Source organism: Carya illinoinensis, chromosome 1, assembly GCF_018687715.1.
Source record: "Carya illinoinensis cultivar Pawnee chromosome 1, C.illinoinensisPawnee_v1, whole genome shotgun sequence".
NCBI classification, from domain to species: Eukaryota; Viridiplantae; Streptophyta; class Magnoliopsida; order Fagales; family Juglandaceae; genus Carya; species Carya illinoinensis.
This window is the reverse complement of record NC_056752.1, coordinates 13,060,299-13,077,732: the sequence shown is the minus strand read 5'-3', so window position 1 is coordinate 13,077,732 and position 17,434 is coordinate 13,060,299. Positions and strand designations below refer to the sequence as shown.

The 17,434-nt window shown below is 36.0% G+C and overlaps 2 protein-coding genes and 1 non-coding gene across 3 annotated transcripts; 1 reads left to right on the top strand and 2 right to left on the bottom strand.

Annotated features, from left to right (window-relative positions):
• The first annotated feature begins 4,307 nt into the window (after nt 1-4,307).
• On the top strand, nt 4,308-7,156 carry LOC122311077 (abscisic acid receptor PYL9-like). Its single transcript, XM_043125444.1, has 3 exons — nt 4,308-4,667; nt 5,349-5,564; nt 6,415-7,156. Exons 1-3 carry the CDS (start codon nt 4,542-4,544, stop codon nt 6,613-6,615), a joined length of 543 nt encoding a protein of 180 aa, XP_042981378.1. The 5' UTR covers nt 4,308-4,541; the 3' UTR covers nt 6,616-7,156.
• A 5,334-nt stretch (nt 7,157-12,490) lies between these two features.
• Nucleotides 12,491-12,598, bottom strand: LOC122293712. Its single transcript, XR_006237345.1, has one exon. It is a non-coding gene; the product is annotated as a small nucleolar RNA R71 (small nucleolar RNA).
• A 3,443-nt stretch (nt 12,599-16,041) lies between these two features.
• LOC122301846 (zinc finger BED domain-containing protein RICESLEEPER 3-like) lies at nt 16,042-16,870 on the bottom strand. The gene is made up of 2 exons (XM_043113214.1): nt 16,228-16,870; nt 16,042-16,130 (listed from the first exon to the last, which is right to left on the bottom strand). The coding sequence occupies exons 1-2, from the start codon at nt 16,772-16,774 to the stop codon at nt 16,093-16,095; spliced, it is 585 nt and encodes a 194-aa protein (XP_042969148.1). The 5' UTR covers nt 16,775-16,870; the 3' UTR covers nt 16,042-16,092.
• Between the last annotated feature and the right edge of the window lie 564 nt (nt 16,871-17,434).

The window sequence follows — 17,434 nt, the reverse complement described above, 5'->3', positions numbered from 1 at the left end:
TTAAGATGAGATGAGTTGAAATAAAAGTTGAATAAAATATTATTAGAATATTATTTTTTAATATTATTATTTTGTTATGATTTAAAAAATTGAATTATTTATTAAATTTTGTATAGGAATTTAGAAAAATTGTAATGATGAGATAAAATGAAATAAAATATTTAGAAATAATATTCTAATTGCATTTGGGTCTTCCTCAATCTAAACCCTCTCATCCTCAACACACAAAGCGGGCTTTGCTACTATATATGTATGTGTGTATATATATGTGTGTCTCTGTACGCGCGCTACTGTGTTTCTCTCTCTATGAGTAAATGCATCTTCTAACTCACTCTCATAATTAATAATTTGTCCATACCATGATAAGTCTCCCTCTTCTCGGTTAATAGCATTGACAACAACCTGTTCATCACCTTCCAAAACTACCTTTCTGAAATCCATGAGTTCATCACAAATCACTAAAGCCCTCCAAAGCGCATACCATTCAGTCAAAACTGGCTGAGTAACATGTTTCTTTTGTGCACAAACTGCAGCCATGATTTCACCTTCTTCATCTCTTATAACGATCCCTATATATCCCTATTTTTCTTTGTTTTGATCAATCCAAATCAGCATCTCAACTTGCCTTCAAATACTCCATTCTGGTTTTCTCCACTTGGTACATTAGATGGACCACAACGAACTGTCTATTTTGACAGGTCCCCTTATGGCAAGCCAAGGAAAATGGACTTGGACCATTGGTTCATTTCACGCTTTATTTTGATCATATTTCTTTTCATTAAAGGGACTGTATATGTGGTGTATGTGGCACACAAAGTAGGAACAACATGGGCAAGTTGAGCAAGAAATAATGGGATGAGTTCATAGATCGTCCGCAACCATACAACTACTATTTTATGAGAATAAATATGATATATTAGAATAATATTATATACAATCTTAAAATGTATGAGCACACATATTCTTTCTGAAAAAAATAAATTCTATTAAATAATTTTTTCGTGTAAGTCTTAAATTTATCTATTTTTTAAAGGAAGTGCATATGACTTACGATTGCAAGAGAAATTCTATTTATGTGCAGACCCTTTATTAAATAAGAAAAAAATATTATTTTAAGAGAGATATTTTTATAATTTAAAAAAATTTTAAAGATAAAATTATGTAAGTCTGCATTGCAATCTCTAAATGGGGATTGTATGTAATATTACTCTAGATGAAAATATCATTTCTCAAATTTTGAAAAATTAATGTCAAGTATTTGGTATTTTGATTATTTCACATTTTTAGTTTGATTTTTTTTATTAAAAAAATCATAAAATTATCATTTTTTTTCATGAAAGGGATGTTTATCTATCAACTAGACCCAACATTTTCAAACGATAATTAAAACTTTAAAAATGATTGGCCCACTTTAGAAAGAATTGGACTAGCTTGGTCTCTTTAGTGGGTGTTCAACACTTCAACCAGCTCTTTCGTAGATGGATGACATACAATCAATTTTAAATTCCTTTGGACGGTGGATGATGCGCAGTAAATGAATTTAAAAGGGAAGGAATGCATTTACTTTTTGCCCACTTGGTCCTATTGAAACCCACGAGCTGTTACTATATCAGAGACAATAATACTTAGATATAATAATAATTGAAAACAAATTATTAAAATTTCTAAATTTGTGATTGTGACTTTATGAGGGCAGCACGAGTAGGGCTGTGCAAAAAAATCACAGATCCGGCCCGTCTGAATGGCTCGACCCTACGACCCGAATGCTAAATACGGTTTAAACTAATTTTCAGGTCGAACCCGTGAAATACCGGTTTCAACCCAAGCAACTCGCCTAAAGTCATTTCTACGAGGAAGAGATCAAAGATGGTGGCCTCAACACTTTTTAACAATTTTTTTCTCTGATTTCACACAAAGAAACGTCTAATGATTTCCTTCAGAAGCTCAGCCTCAACACTTTTTAATGATTTTTTTCTTTGATTTCGCTCAAAAAAGCGTGGGTTCTGATGATTTCGTTCAGAAGCTCAGCCTCAACACTTTTTAACGATTTTTTTCTCTGATTTCGCACAAAGAAGCATGGGTTCTGATGATTTCCTTCAGAAGCTCAGCCTCAACACTTTTTAATGATTTTTTTTCTCTGATTTCGCACAAAGAAGCGTGGGTTCTGATTTTTAACGATTTTCATTTCTGTTTCTCTAACCATTTTGCTGATTCTCTGGTTACAGGCTCGCACGGGACCTTCTGTACATGCACAATACCTTAAAATCAAGCACAAATCCAAATGACGATAACACAAACTGAAATGCAACGATCAGCAATTGCTGATAACACGCCGGCCAGGGTATTCTATACAGACTTTTCAGGAAATGTTTGCAAAAGAGTTCCCTGCAATTGGCAGTAAGTCGCGAGGTCCATTTCCTTGGATTATGATGCCAGGCACCTCACAACCCAATTGCAGCTTCAGAGTCGGACAAATCCAAAATGTAATACTAACCTAACGTATGCCCATCACCGTAGAAGCAAATGGTCGTAGCCGCCACTGAAGAAGAGAAACAACATCTGATGCCTGATGGGCATGGGAAGTCAGGTTGACAACCCGACCCGAAATGGTCGGAGCTGAATTGATGTTTCTTGTTGACGGGTTGGGTCGGATCGGGTCCAAACCCAATACGGGTTGATCGGGTTGCAGCCCTAAGCACGAGGCTGAACCCTCGAAGGGTTGAATACCCACCGCACTATAGGCCAGATTATGAAACTTATTTGATTAAAAAATAGATCTAATGTCTCAAATTAAATTAATTTATAAATTTTTTTTTTAAAGAAAAATGTTTAGAATTTTGATAATGGGTCTCGATCATTTCTTTCGATAATTTTTTATTTTATTTTATTGAGTAAAATAGATCATATAATACGTTAGATCTATTTTACAATATAACGTATCATATCAAGACAAATTAATTTAAATTTACTTTTAAAATTATTCTATTATTAAGTAGGTATATAATTTACATCATTTGATAATATTTAATTTGTATAATTTATAATTTAAAATTTATTTTTCAAATTAAATTATATAATATAAATACACTAATAGACTAGGCGGTTAAAACACACTAATAGACTAATTTATATATAATTTATTTTTATTTTTATTGGCTTTTGGTGGTTAAAACATTATTTATTTATTTTTTTTATCAAAGTTTGACAAAATCATCCTAACGTCATCCCCACTTTTTTGACTTTATCCAACGGCACTTACTGAGTGCTGGTCATGTAAATCCCTCTACTTTACACCAAATACGACAGAGCAGAAGACACAGTGACCACATAAAACACCCAACCACTTGCCTCGCTAATAAATAAAAATAAAATAAAATAAAACAAAACAAAATAGACTAATGTTGTATATTACCACAATTATGTTTTCATCTACTCTTATTTTATTACAACACTATGTTACAATCCATCTATCTTGGATCGGATTTTATTTATTAAAAATTATTCTGCATATTTTGATCTTATTTTATATGATATTGTCTACTAATTCTGGACTCGTTTTTAATTGATTTAAAAAATAAAAAAATTATGTAAAATCATTTTTATTTATTTTTTATACAGTTTATTAATATGTTTGATTTTATTATTTTTTTTAACAAAAAATTTTATGTATAGTCAATTTTACATTCTCCTTACATATTTTACTAATGTGATTGGTTGCGTCACTTTTTTAAATATAAAATAACTGATTTGACCATTTACATCAATAGAATACTCGATGAGTATACAAAAGTAACTGTATGTAGCAGAACTCTTTTTTAATATAAAATAATTGCTTAGTTAATTATATTAGTAAAATGTATAAAGAGTACATAAAAATGACCCTATTTAAAAAAAGTAATGTTAAATATCACCTCACTATTTCACTTATATCCTACTATATATGATATAGCTCATTTATTATTATTTGATAATAAAAAAATATGTAATAAATGATTATTTAATAGTAATAAATGTGACATTTCTTACTTAATGAGATGCAAATGAGATGATAATATAATGTATAAAAGTTTTTATAAAAAATATAAACATCCACAATAATGCCACGGCAGAGAATAGAGAGAGAGAGAGCGTATTTTATTAATTTATTATCAGAGAATAGAGAGAGAGAGAGAGAGAGAGAGAGAGAGCACTTTTAATAAAATAATATAAAAATTTTCAGGAAGATAGCGTTTATGCAGACCAATAATGGACCCAATAAGAAAAAGTGACGGCCTTTCGAACAAATATAAAATAAGACATTGTCGGTGAATTCGTGACTTTAGACAAGTTGCCAAAGACAATCCAAGTTGAGCGTGCCTGTTCTGTTCTTCTATTCACGACCATTAACCAAAGCCTCTGCAGCCTAAAGCATTCAGCCTTAGCTTTATCTTTCTGTGTCTGTTTGTCTGTCTTTCTCTGTATTTCCCTCTCGCTCTCTGAAATCTTCTGCTATATTTTGGAGTGATAGAGATTGAGAGGGAGCGAGCGAACGAATTCTCAAAATGAATAGTATGGAGGTGTATGGCGGGTTGGAGGCACAGTACATAGGGAAGCACCACAGGCACGAGCCCCGGGAGAACCAGTGCACCTCAGCGCTCGTCAAGCACATCAAGGCGCCTGTTCACCTCGTATGTTTACTCTCAGCCGTCCGATCAGATTTTCACATCGGATTCTTTGGGGTTTCTTTCTAAAATGGATGCTGTTGATGGCTGAGTAGTTTGCCCTTCTTCTACTGTGAGGAATTTTAGGTGTTTTTAGTTTGTTGTCGTTGAAGATCTGGGTAATTCAGGTCGACTTTGAAGGATTTTTTTTTTTCGTTCCTCATGTTTTTTCCTTCTGGGTTTACTTTTTCTTTGTTCATTTTCTGTTGGGTTTCTCTATTTCTATATTCGAATGTTTTTTAAGCTTTGATTTGGGCTCAAATGGTTCAGATTTGTGCAAATTATTGGTTTTATATGCTTGAAGTAGAGAACTTAGAAGGGTTTGACTGTTTTTACTTTTCTTTCTAAGTGATGGAATCTTTATCTAATCCCTCACATGTTTACGCATTTGCTGGTGAAAAAGATGGCGTAAAGGGAACAGGCTTTATAGTAGCTTGCACCGAAGGAAAACCAAGTCCACCGAACTCGCTTTTATTCTGATTCTCGACTCAAAATTTCATTTTGTTGTCTTTTTTGTATTGTCATGACAAGGAATTGGATGACTATTGGTTTATGAGAGACTTAGTTGAAAAAGGATAATGACTTTTTACCTTTTTGTGAGTGCTTTCTCAGCTTATCGAGTTGCTAATGTGATTTTTCTTTCGTCAGGTGTGGTCTCTGGTGAGGAGATTTGATCAACCCCAGAAGTACAAGCCCTTCATTAGCAGATGTGTGGTAAAGGAAGACTTTGGTATTGGAAGTGTCAGAGAAGTGAATGTTAAATCTGGTCTTCCTGCCACAACAAGCACCGAGAGGTTAGAACTTCTCAATGATGATGAGCACATTCTTGGCATCAAAATTGTTGGTGGCGATCACAGGCTGATGGTAGGTTCTTTTCAACTTGTCATTTTTATTTTCTTATCACTCTCGATCTCTTTCTATTATTCCTTTGCCGGTCTATATGTGAATAAATTTGCGATAGCATAGAGTCGCTACTAAGACTTTGGGTTGCAAATTTGGTTTGGGCAAAATCAAACTTTACCATTCCATTTAAGAAAAATGACGCTTCTTCTTTCAAGTGCATTGACATGTTCTGTAGTTTTTAGATTGTTTTGTTGTAGGAACTTAGTTTTCTACCAATACTAAATTATCAAAAAAAAAAAAGTTTTCTACCAATACTAACTTTTTTAAAAGATATATTTGTCATTATGAATTCAGTCATATTTATTTCTTAGCTCACTATCTACTGGGTTTACCTGGTTCTTCTGACAGTATATTGGATAACAACTGATTACTATATTGTATGAGCGGCCAATTTGCATATTGCATGTTTTCAAAATGAAGATTTGCCACATAGGAGATCTGGGTTATATTCGTTTCTTAACCTGTCAGCTTGACTGCCTGGAACTTATGAACTTATGTAGATAAATAATTGAATCCACTGTAGAGGATCTCATACAGGGCATTAAGCCATGGTTTGTATGGACTTGTGAACATGGAATGCCGTTGGAAGCAACTAAAAAACTGTTTGATGAACAACCTACAAATAACTAGTTGTTGAAAACAGAACAGAAGGCCATTAGTATCTGCCAGCGCATGGGATAGACACTTGGATTCTCTGTTTGGACTGTTAATTTGAGTGCAATTTTTTATGTTCCACATGGAAAGAAAATCTCTCATGTTGCTATATCTATGCTGACAAGTAAGAGCTTACAATTCTTTCTGAAATTTGCAGAACTACTCGTCAATCATTACTGTTCACCCAATATTTATTGATGGAAGGCCAGGGACAATGGTAATTGAGTCCTTTGTGGTGGATGTGCCTGAGGGGAACACCGAGGATGAGACACGTTACTTCGTCCAAGCATTGATCAGGTGCAACCTCAAATCTTTGGCTGATGTCTCAGAGAGGATGGCTGTGCAGGACCGAACTTAACCTATCATCAACTACTAGTGCATCTGTGGATGGCGCAGATGTGTTAGGACTGAATTTATGCCATCCGAGTTTTCGATCCTGATGCTGTCTTGAGGTTGGCGGGAGCTGTCCTTCCATGATCTCTAAAGTTTTGGATACACTGCTGGCTGTTGCTTTTCCATTTCATGGGGACCAATATTATACTTTCTTTCCTTCCTTCTGCTCTCTTGTTTGTTTGTTGGGTTACTCTTCTTCAATGTTCGAAGGATGGGGTTCCAAAGTTTTTGCAAGTTCTCCATGGATAGATGTGGGAAAGTTGGGTTTTTTGCTGTTATATATCTTGGGTTTTGTGCACGGTGGTGCTTAATAATGTTATGGCTATCTGTAAATAGTATTAACTACGGATAGAGGTGCTCCGGCTCCGGGTTTTCCACGTTGTAGCTGCAGCTTATAGGTGCGAGGAGGATTGATCGAGGAGAAAACCTTTGCGTAGTAGCACTCTTTTGTTTGCTTTGTATAGGATGTATTCTTAATAAATTATGGTAATTTCTTTTATGCTCTATTTCATTGTTTCTCTACGGCTGCCGTAAACTTTTTTGGTTCTCTTTTTATTAACATCTCTTAAACTTTTTGTACCAGCTCTAAAGTTTAGAGGGGAAAAGAAATGGACATGTGAGAGGAAATTAATAACTTTTTTTCTTTTTGAAAGGATCAAATTTCATTCCATTAGAGTAAATGCTGAATACATGGAGGGTATTCCTCTATAAGGATACAATACTTCGAGCAAGTCAGAGCAAATTTTGCCAAAGCATGGGTAATTACATTTACTTTCCTAGGGATATGTTGGATAAACCATTCACATACCTTCGATAATAAGAATTTGACGTCTCTAATAATCATTCCAGTGGAGCTCTAGCTCTATTCTTTGTGCTGGACAGCCTGAATCATAGCAAGAGAATCTCTTTCTAGGATCTGGTGTAGTTCCAATTCAACACATAAAGTAATAGCTTTAAGTGCTTCTACTGCTTCTCCTAGCAGTGGATCATGAGTCAAAGGGGTGGATGAGCATAATAAGGCTATAAAGGGACCAGTCGAATCCTTGATAATCACACCAATTCTTACTTTCGAGTTGCCTTTATCAATGGCTGCATCCCAATTAGCTTTGAAAAATTCTAGTGGAGGAGCAGACCATTGAGAGCTATGTGTCACCTGGATCTTTGCCTGTATGCCCCAATTCTTTATCCATAAGCCAATAGCTATCAACTTTGCATGGACCTGCTTTGACACTTGAAGTGGAGAGTGAAATTGCTGCTCAAAGATTCAAGTATTCCTTCTGTGCCATATTGTTTTTGCAGTGACCGCTACTTCTGTGAATTCCAAGGGAGATAGTTGGTTCAAAATAGGCATCAGGATCTCTTTAAATGAACCATTTAGTATACCCAACTTTTGTATCCTTCTTGAGCTCATAAACCATACATCTTGGGCTGCTATACAAGTCTAGAGGGCATGAGCAACTGATTCAGGATACATGGAACAAATTGGATACAGTGGAGACTCCACCACCTTTCTTTTATGCAAATTCAGATGAGCAGTAAGGGATTCACTAGTGCTCTCCAAAGAAAGGACTTCGTGGCTTGGGGTGTTAGGATACCCCAAATTTTGTTCCAAAAACTCGAGGAGTAAGGCTGACCTGAGGATTGCCCCATTTTGTCATCCTTCATGGTGCCTTGTAGGTGATAAGCACTTCTTATTGAAAATTTTCCATTGCTTGAGCATCTCCAAGTCAACACATCTTGGCTTCTACAGGGACTAATGGTCATCTTGCTAATTAAGCTAGCCTCAGACTCTGAGAAAATGACAAGTAAGTCTAAGTCCCACTGCATAGTAGCTGGATTGATGAGTTCTGAAACTGTTGCCTCAGCAGTTAGGTGTTGACAGGAGATTGAACTCGATAAGTTGATGTGCATGAGAGCCACTTGTCTTGCCAGAGTTTAATTTTTTTCCCATCTCCTACTCTCCATAGTAATCCCTCAATGAGAATTGGCCTTGCTGAGAGGAAACTCGTCCATACATATGAGTCATTGGCTCTTGATTTGGCTGTAAAGAAATTTGAGTCCAAGAAATACTTGGCCTTGAGTACCTGAGCTACAAGAGAGGAAGGATTTTGGATAATCCTCCATCCTTGTTTAGCCAGTAAGGCTAAATTGAAGAATTCAAAGTCTCTAAAGCCCAAGCCCCCCTCTATGCTTGGGTTTTCCAAGTACTTGCCAACTAAGCCAACGTATTTTAGACCTGTTATCTTTCTGACCCAACCAAAATAATTGCAGTAGTTGGTTGAGACTCTTAAGAATTGACTTGGGAAGTTTAAATATGCACATGCTATAAGTGGGAATTGATTGCAGCACAGACTTCAATAAGGTTTCTTACCTAGCTTGAGACAATACATTAGTCTAATCACCACTTATTCTAGGGTAAATTTAATTATTTAAATTATATCTTAACATTTACCTCCACCTGTTAGCCAAACTTTTCTTTTTTAGTAAGTGGACTTAATATGTGAGATATTTAAGTATAGAGTGAGGGTTTGAATTCAAAATCTCTATTTTTTTGGGGAAATTGATTTAATTTATTCATCAGAGAAAAGTTACATCTATGACCGGATACATACAGAAAAATTCTTAGCTCACAAGCCAACTACTGCATTTGGAGCTCTACGAATACACAAATTTCTTTGTGACTGGTATGATCTTAACTACGGTTGTAGCTCTGTACAGATAAATCATCTAAGAGATAGCACTTTGCCTAAAATAGAGAATCATACCCTACCATCTATAGAAAGAGAGGGCTTAACCTCTACAGAAAAAAACACTTGAGAGACGATCTCTTTTTCTTATTTTTTAACTAAATAAAAGGAAACAACAATGAAAGCAAAAAGATAGATGTGAAAATAAAGAATTACAGTTTAGATTTACTTTGGTAGACTTTGAAATTAGCCATGAAAGTCAGATTTAAACAATCTGATCTGATTATCCGCCACTATCTTCCTAACGATCAGCTTAGGAAGCATCTTGTACTACTTGTACTTCATAAGAGGTGCTAAAGAACTGTAGATCCATCTTTTCAGCCTTGAAGGAAACAAAATAAATTAAAGAAGAGAAATGAGGGAATGAGAGGCAGAAGAGGGAAGGAAGGATGGAGAGAGGAGGGAAGAAGAGGTGGAAAGGAAGAGGTAAATCTCTATTTTGGTATCATGTTAGGTCACCACTTATCGCAAAAATTTAAACTGATAAAAAGAGGTAAATTTAATTATTTAAATAATTTTAATATTAGAATTATCGGGATAAAGTTGATCGGCAAGAGATAAAATCAAAAGATAAGGCAATAGGGCTGTGCTCCGATTCTGACGGCGTCGGAATCGGAATTTCGACTTCTGACTCCAACTTTTGTCGGAGTCGAAATCGAGCTCCGATTCCGATTCCGAGAGGAATTGGAGTTCGATTCTGTTCGGAATTCCGATTACTATCGGTAGTCGGATTTCTGATCGGGGCCGGAATTCCAACTTCCGACTTTAATTCCGACTCGGCCAACTTGATACGTTTTATCTTTTTTTTTTTTTAATTTATTTTATCCTTATTTTCAAAGCTTGAAAATTATATAAAAGCTTGAACACGTTAAAGCGTATAATTAATTAATGAATTAATTAATTTTCCTGGTATAACGAGTATTATGGACAATATTTTCAATGCAAAAGGTCAAATATATTTGAGCACGTTAGACTGCATAATTAATTATTATACATAAATCAGAAAGTCCTAAACAATTAATAATAGGAATAACAGCCTATTTCAAAGTTTGATTAAACAGTCCTGATGAGTATGCGAAAGTGCACTCTATATACCCTATTATTGGACTAAAATACTAAAATGTGAATAGAAATCATAGGAATTAATGTGTATTCTTAAATTGAATTTCTATTTACGTTGGGATACTCCTAAGCAGTTTTTTTATGTCTAATTTCAGAGTTTATAAAAGAGCAAGTCAAGCCCAGCCAAATTCAAAGGAGGACATTCATGAGGTTTGAGAGCAATTTGGAAGAAAAGAAAAAGAAAAAAATCACAAAATGAAACCACAAGAAGTCCAAGTCCGAAATTCGCTAGGAGACAGTCTGGATATACTTTAGTCTTTTGACTGTATCTTTTTACTCATATATCGGATTGATGCGATTCTTAATGCATTGGAAATCTATCTTAAAGGGCTATAACTTTGTCTCTAATAAGGATTTCCAAATTCGAACTCCTGAAGGCTGTACGTGGCTGCCAAGATAAGTCCTAAAATTTAGGCGATTTTTTTATGCGGAAATCAAGAGGACATTAGGGTTTCTTTCTTACCCTATATAAGCATATCATTAGCACGAAATGGAGGGGAGGAAGAGGCACAAGAGGCAGATCTGAAGAGAGGAGAAAATCACTTCCATGGCCACCGTTCGCTTCAGTTTTCTCTGGAGATTTTTGTTGTCCATTATATTTATGGGTAACTAAATTCTCAAGTAGGGTTAGGGATGAACTTGCACATTAGATGGTATTTCTAATTTATTCTTAATTCATGTATTTGATTTTCAATTGCTAAAACTCTTTTGTTTTATCATTCTCAATTCATCGTTGATGTTTTCTTCTCCGAATAATCATAGAATTTATTGTGTTTATGGATTCAGTCATGCTTTTTCTATTGAATGGATTAGTTCTTTGATTATGTTTGGATCAATTATTTATCTATATTGATTTAGTTTTTTGCTGCAATATCGCTTCCTGAGTATATTGTCGTCATTGGATTCTATCAATAGGGGTAGTAATTCACGTTTTTTTAAAAGTGGTGAATGTTTTTTTCAAAGGGTTACATTTGATTTAAGTCTGGTTTATAAATCTATACCTTCCGATTGGGAATTGCGGGAATTGAGTTCCTAATTGAGTTATCCAATGAATTAAGAATAATTAAAATACCAGATTTGTGCAAGGGATTCCCGACGCTGTACTGTTTGTTAAATTTGAGTACTTTTTCTGTTAATCACTTTGCTTCACTTGAATTTACATTTAAAATTAATCTTTGTTCTCTATTACTTATTTAATATTTTTTCTTTAGTTTCTTTGTTCCTCTTGCTATTCTTTTAATTTGTCTCCCTGTGGAATCGACACCCCAAAGCTGTGCTACAACTACCGCGTTATTCTTTGGGCGTAATCAAATTTTGGCGCCATTGCCAGGGAGACGGTAGAAGAATTGTGAGATAGTTTTTCTTTTCAACAGTTTGTAAAGGCGGTAACTTCGTTCCCTATTTTAGCTTGCTGCATCTTTTTTTTATTTTCTTTTTCTTTTTGTAGTTTTTTTTTTTAGTGTTGGGTTTTTCTCTACCTTGCATGCACATGTATAGAGACGCCTTGGGTCGGTTTGCTTGTAGACCTGTGTTAGAGTCAGAGTTTAATTTTTCTGATCATTTGTTTGATAATTCTTCTAATTTTGAGAAAATGAGTGAACATGAAGATCAACCCACTAGGACCCTTCAGGATTACCTCCACCCTACACGCACAGCCACACCATCATGCATCATGTTTCCAGCTAATATTCGCCAATTGAATTTTAAAACAGGGATGATACAGTTACTCCCTACTTTTCATGGCTTGGAAAATGAAAATCCATATGTGCACATTAGGGAGTTTGAGGAAGTAGTTGCGACTTTTCATAGTCAAAATGCAACTGATGACATTGTGAGGCTTAAGTTCTTTCCTTTCTCTTTGAAGGATAGAGCTAAGAGTTGGCTATACTCTTTGAGACCACGATCTATTGGGTCATGGAATGAGATGACTTAGGTCTTTTTTAATAAATACTTTCCCCAACATAAGACTAATGCTTTAAAAAGACAAATCTCCACCTTTGTACAAAAGGACAGTGAGACTTTGTATCAGTCTTGGGAGAGATTTAAGGAGCTATTGAGTATGTGTCCTCACCATGGGTATGAAAATTGGCGCTTAGTGAGCTATTTTTATGAGGGACTTACACCTAGAGAGCGTCAATTTGTGGAGATGATGTGTAATGGTGAGTTCTTACAGAAAGATCCTGATGAAGCCATAGAATACCTCAATGAGCTTGCTGAAAAAGCTCACATTTGGACTGGACCTAGTGCTACTGAGAGCACAAATAGGTCACGACCTGCAGGAAACCTAAATGGTGGTGGAATTTACCATCTCAGGGAAGAAGATAACCTAAAAGCTAAGGTTGAGATGCTCACTAGAGAGCTAGAGGCGTTGAAGACTAAGGACTTAAAGCCAACACACGTGGCTAATCATGCAGAGTCTTTTGGACCATGTTTTGTGTGTGGCGGGGTAGATCACCTTGCCTAAGAGTGTCCCACATTTGCTAAGATGAGAGGGATGTATGAGGAACAATGTAATGCCTTAAGGTATGTACAAGAAGCCTTTTACACATTTCTCTAATACCTACAATCCTGAGTGGCGTAATCACCCTAATTTTAGTTGGAAATCTGAAAACCAGCCGCCTGCACAACCCCCTAGATCATATCCTGCACCATATCATGCACCTTCATCTTCTAGGAGTCCTTTAGAAGACACTTTGCATGCTTTTATTGAGGCACAGAGTAAAACTAATCAAAAGTTTGAATCTTTGATTATGCAGGTTGTTGAAGAAAACAAAGAGATAAAGAGTCATATATCCAAGATAATGAGCTCCTTGAGTGTGAATGAGCGTGGCAAGTTTCCTTCTCAAGCTCAATCCGCACCCCAAGGTCAGCATATGGCACAAAAAAATTTAAAAGAAGTTCATGCCATTATGACAAGAAGTGGTAAGTCCTTACACATCCCAACAACTGATAAGCAAGAGGATGTTGAAGAGGAACAAAGCAATGATAGCACCGAGTTCCCCAAGGATGCCGAGGTAATCAAGAGTCCAGTTAAGGTACCATTTCCTCAAGTTTTAAAATCTGGTATGCGAACTTTGGATCCTAGTAATGAAATCTTGGAGAACCTCAGGCAGGTAAAGATTAACCTTCCTCTTTTGCATGTTATTAAACAAGTTTCCACTTATGCAAAAGTTCTTAAAGATTTGTGTACAGTTAAGAGGAAGCACCATGTTAAGAAGACAGCATTTCTGACAGAGCAAGTTAGTGCTCTAATTGAGCAGCGAATTCCTCCTAAGTACAAGGATCCTGGTTGTCCAACCATTGCATGTAATATTGGGAATCATGAGTTTGGGCAAGCCTTGCTAGATCTAGGAGCTAGTGTTAATTTGATGCCTTATTCCATTTATTTGTAGCTTGGTTTGGGTGAAATTAAGCCTACTTCTATCGTGCTTCAGTTGACTGATCATTCAGTTAAGAAACCGAGAGGGATAGTTGAGGATGTTTTGATCCAAATTGACAAGTTTTATTATCTTGTTGATTTCTTAATTTTGGACACTCAATCAGTTGTTGAGTCTAACTCTAAAGTTCCTCTCATATTAGGTAGACCTTTCCTTGCTACGACTAATGCACTTATAAATTGCAGGAATGGGTTGATGAAGTTATCTTTTGGAAACATGACCATGGAGGTCAACATTTTCCATATTGAGAAGCAGCCAACAGATGACGAGTGCCACCAAACGTATATGATTGATGCACTCATAGACAAGGGAGTTCACACAACTCATGATTTTGATCCCCTTGAATATTCCCTTGTGAATTCTGAGTTTAATACATCTGTTAGTGATTCATCTGATGTTATTGATATTTGTGCTGTTTTTGATGAAACTCAGTATTATGGCACACAGGTTTGGCAACAGAAATTTGAGGAATTGCCTAAGAAATATGGAAAACAGATTCCTGTAAGTATGAAAGCACCAAGAGTTAAATTGAAATCTTTGCCTAAGTCTAAAGTCTATAAGGTTAAAATGAAAGCATTTCATGATAAAAATATTCTTAGGAAGAGGTTTAAACTTAATGACCGAATATGCTTATATGATTTTGGATCTCACAAGCACAAAGGAAAACTTCGGTTTAGGTGGACTGACCCATTTCTAGTGAAAAATATTTTTGTAAATGGGGTGGTAGAAATAGAAGATCCTAAGGATGGTCGGATCTTTAAAGTAAATGGTCAACGCCTTAAAATATTAATTGATAGGCAAGTTCCGGAAGTGGAAGACATTCCACTTGTGGATCCAGTCTATCAACCTTGACCACACCACCAAGGTATGTGTTTCTTTATTTATTTTGTTTTGCTTTGTTTTTTCTTATTTTCTTTCTTTTCCTTTTTGTTTGCTGTTGGTTTCTTTGTTTTTGATTGCAGGATAGTTTCATTTCGTCATTTCAAATTACCATCTTTGGTGTTTAGGGAGCTACCCACGTCACTCATCAGGTGTATTCTACCATTTTCAGTTATTCCCCATTCAATTTTGATTCTTAAATATTGAGGACAATGTTTCATTTAAGTTGGAGGGTGGTGGTGCAAATTCAGTTTTTAAAATGCTTGTTGGAACTTTGTGGCATATTTCCATGTATCAATTTTTTTTTTAATTTGCATCACACGTGCATCATTTTCACATGTGTACTTATTCTCATTCATAGCCATCTTCATGAATTCACCAAACCCACCAGATCATTTTTTGCTGAAACATTCACAGAATCCTTAGTATAAACTTGGAAGTAAAAAGGGTAAGAAAATCTGTGTATAGGTTATAATCCAATGTGGAGAGGCATGGATGATATGGGCATATGAAAAGAAAAAGCTACAAGTGTTTTATTGGCTCAAAGTTGGCTACTAGGGGTCTATGATGGAAAGGATAGCTTGAAAGGCTCAAACGTTAATCCTAAGTTGACCTTCGTCATATCCCAAGTATATCCACCATTGTACCGCAAACCATGTAATGATATTCTCAAAAGAAGTGCCCAATTCAACATATCAATGAACGCTTATCACAATTTACTGCATTTGTATGCTCTCAATCCTCTCCAAACTCACATGAAAACTTAAGCAAAAGAGTTCTCTAGCTACATGTGTCAAACCACCATCTTACCACAAAACTTGGATAAGTGCATTAAGGATTCTGTGAATGTTTCAGCAAAAAATGATCTGGTGGGTTTGGTGAATTCACGAAGATGGCTATGAATGAGAATGAGTACACATGTGAAAATGATGCACGTGTGATGCAAATTAAAAAAAAAAATTGACATATGGAAATATGCCACAGAGTTCCAACAAGCATTTTAAAAACTGAATTTGCACCAAGTCCATAAAAATAAACATTTTGATTCAACCAAAATAAAAAACATCATTTGCCCTTTGCAGCATCGTACTTGGTCATTTGAAGTACCTGAAATTAAGATAAAAAAGTATTCAATCAATAAATATAACTAAATATTGATACAGAAAATTGAACACAATAAAAGTAAAATTTAATTACCATTAATACCAATAAAGATTAAGTTAATTCTGACATCAACTTATCTTTATCCATACTCCATCATTCATCGGCAACTATACTGGGGTTCACAATTACATCTGTGAAATGATAAAAAAATATAAATTAAATAAATTTTCGAAATCATAAAAACAATTAAAATAATCAATAATAAAAAATCAAGTAAAATAAGGTTACCATCTTCAAGCCTATAGCTCTCATCATCAATGCCAATGCTATCTAGTCCAAGGGGTGTATCACTGATCCAGTTCTGTGTGCTAATGAGGGCCTCCACGGTTGACGGTGACAAAGAACTCCGAAAAGCATCCAAGACTCGACCTCCAGTGCTAAACGCCGACTCAGATGCAACCATCGTAATAGGAATGGCTAGCACATCTCGGGCAATACGGGAAAGGATTGGATACTTGATGGAATTAGCCTTCCACCAAATGCATATCTCAAATGCAGGACTAGGTGCCTCGACCTCTTCCATAAAATACCGTTCAACCTTTGAAGTACACCCCATAATATTCTTCGATGCAACAAGCTGATGATACTCGTTCATGATGTCGTAATTCCTACGGCGTCGAGGCAATGTGTCAGTCGGGCTAAAGTCATCAGAGGGAGGTGTCGGAGTCACGTGTGAGGTACCCGCTGAAGATGAAGGCTGTCCACTATTTTTGTAGTGGTTGTACAAGTCATCGAGATCAGTTTTCAGCGCTGTAATAAACGATGCAGCCTTCATTGCCCCGAGGACGGAATTTGCCCAATATTCTATCACGGCCAACTTGATTCGGGGGTCAAGGATCACAGCTACAAAGAGTAATCTATTTATCTTCTCAATTTGTCCCTAATATTTATTATATTTGGACAACATCCTCTGAGCCATACTAGATAACAGTCCGCTAGGGTCATCGCAACCATCTTCCAAGTGGTGGTGTAGTGTCGAGATCTGACTGAACCACAAGTTTGCAGTCGTGTATGCGGATCCAGATATTTTCATTGTAATATCATAAAAAATCTGCAAAAATGTGACAAAGAATCCTACACTGGTCCAATCATGTGTGTTCGGCGGACCGAGCCCCTTTCCTGCAGGCTCCAGCAAAGCATACCGCAGACCCCCATCTTCCACCTCCATCCGCTCAAACACTTTTTGGTACCTCTGTACCACATCCAACATCATGTATGTAGAGTTCCATCGAGTGGGAACGTCCAAGCACAGCGTCCGAGAATGTTTTATCCCAAATTGTTCTTCTATTGCCCTGAATTTTTTCAGCCTTTGCGGGGAAACCCTTACATACCGCACAATGTTGCGGACTTTTGTAATGGAATTGTTAACCTCTTTTAACCCCTCGGTTACAATCAGGTTGATTATGTGAGCACAACAACGAATATGGATAAACTC

Excerpts from the sequence above, each read along its gene's own strand:
- LOC122311077 (XM_043125444.1), top strand. The coding sequence starts at position 4,542 with ATGAATAGTATGGAGGTGTATGGCGGGTTGGAGGCACAGTACATAGGG. Across the intron at positions 4,668-5,348 it reads TCAAGGCGCCTGTTCACCTC|GTGTGGTCTCTGGTGAGGAG; the intron begins GTATGTTTACTC and ends TTCTTTCGTCAG. Across the intron at positions 5,565-6,414 it reads GTGGCGATCACAGGCTGATG|AACTACTCGTCAATCATTAC; the intron begins GTAGGTTCTTTT and ends TGAAATTTGCAG.
- LOC122301846 (XM_043113214.1), bottom strand. The coding sequence starts at position 16,774 with ATGAAGGCTGCATCGTTTATTACAGCGCTGAAAACTGATCTCGATGAC. Across the intron at positions 16,131-16,227 it reads GAGCTATAGGCTTGAAGATG|ATGTAATTGTGAACCCCAGT; the intron begins GTAACCTTATTT and ends ATCATTTCACAG.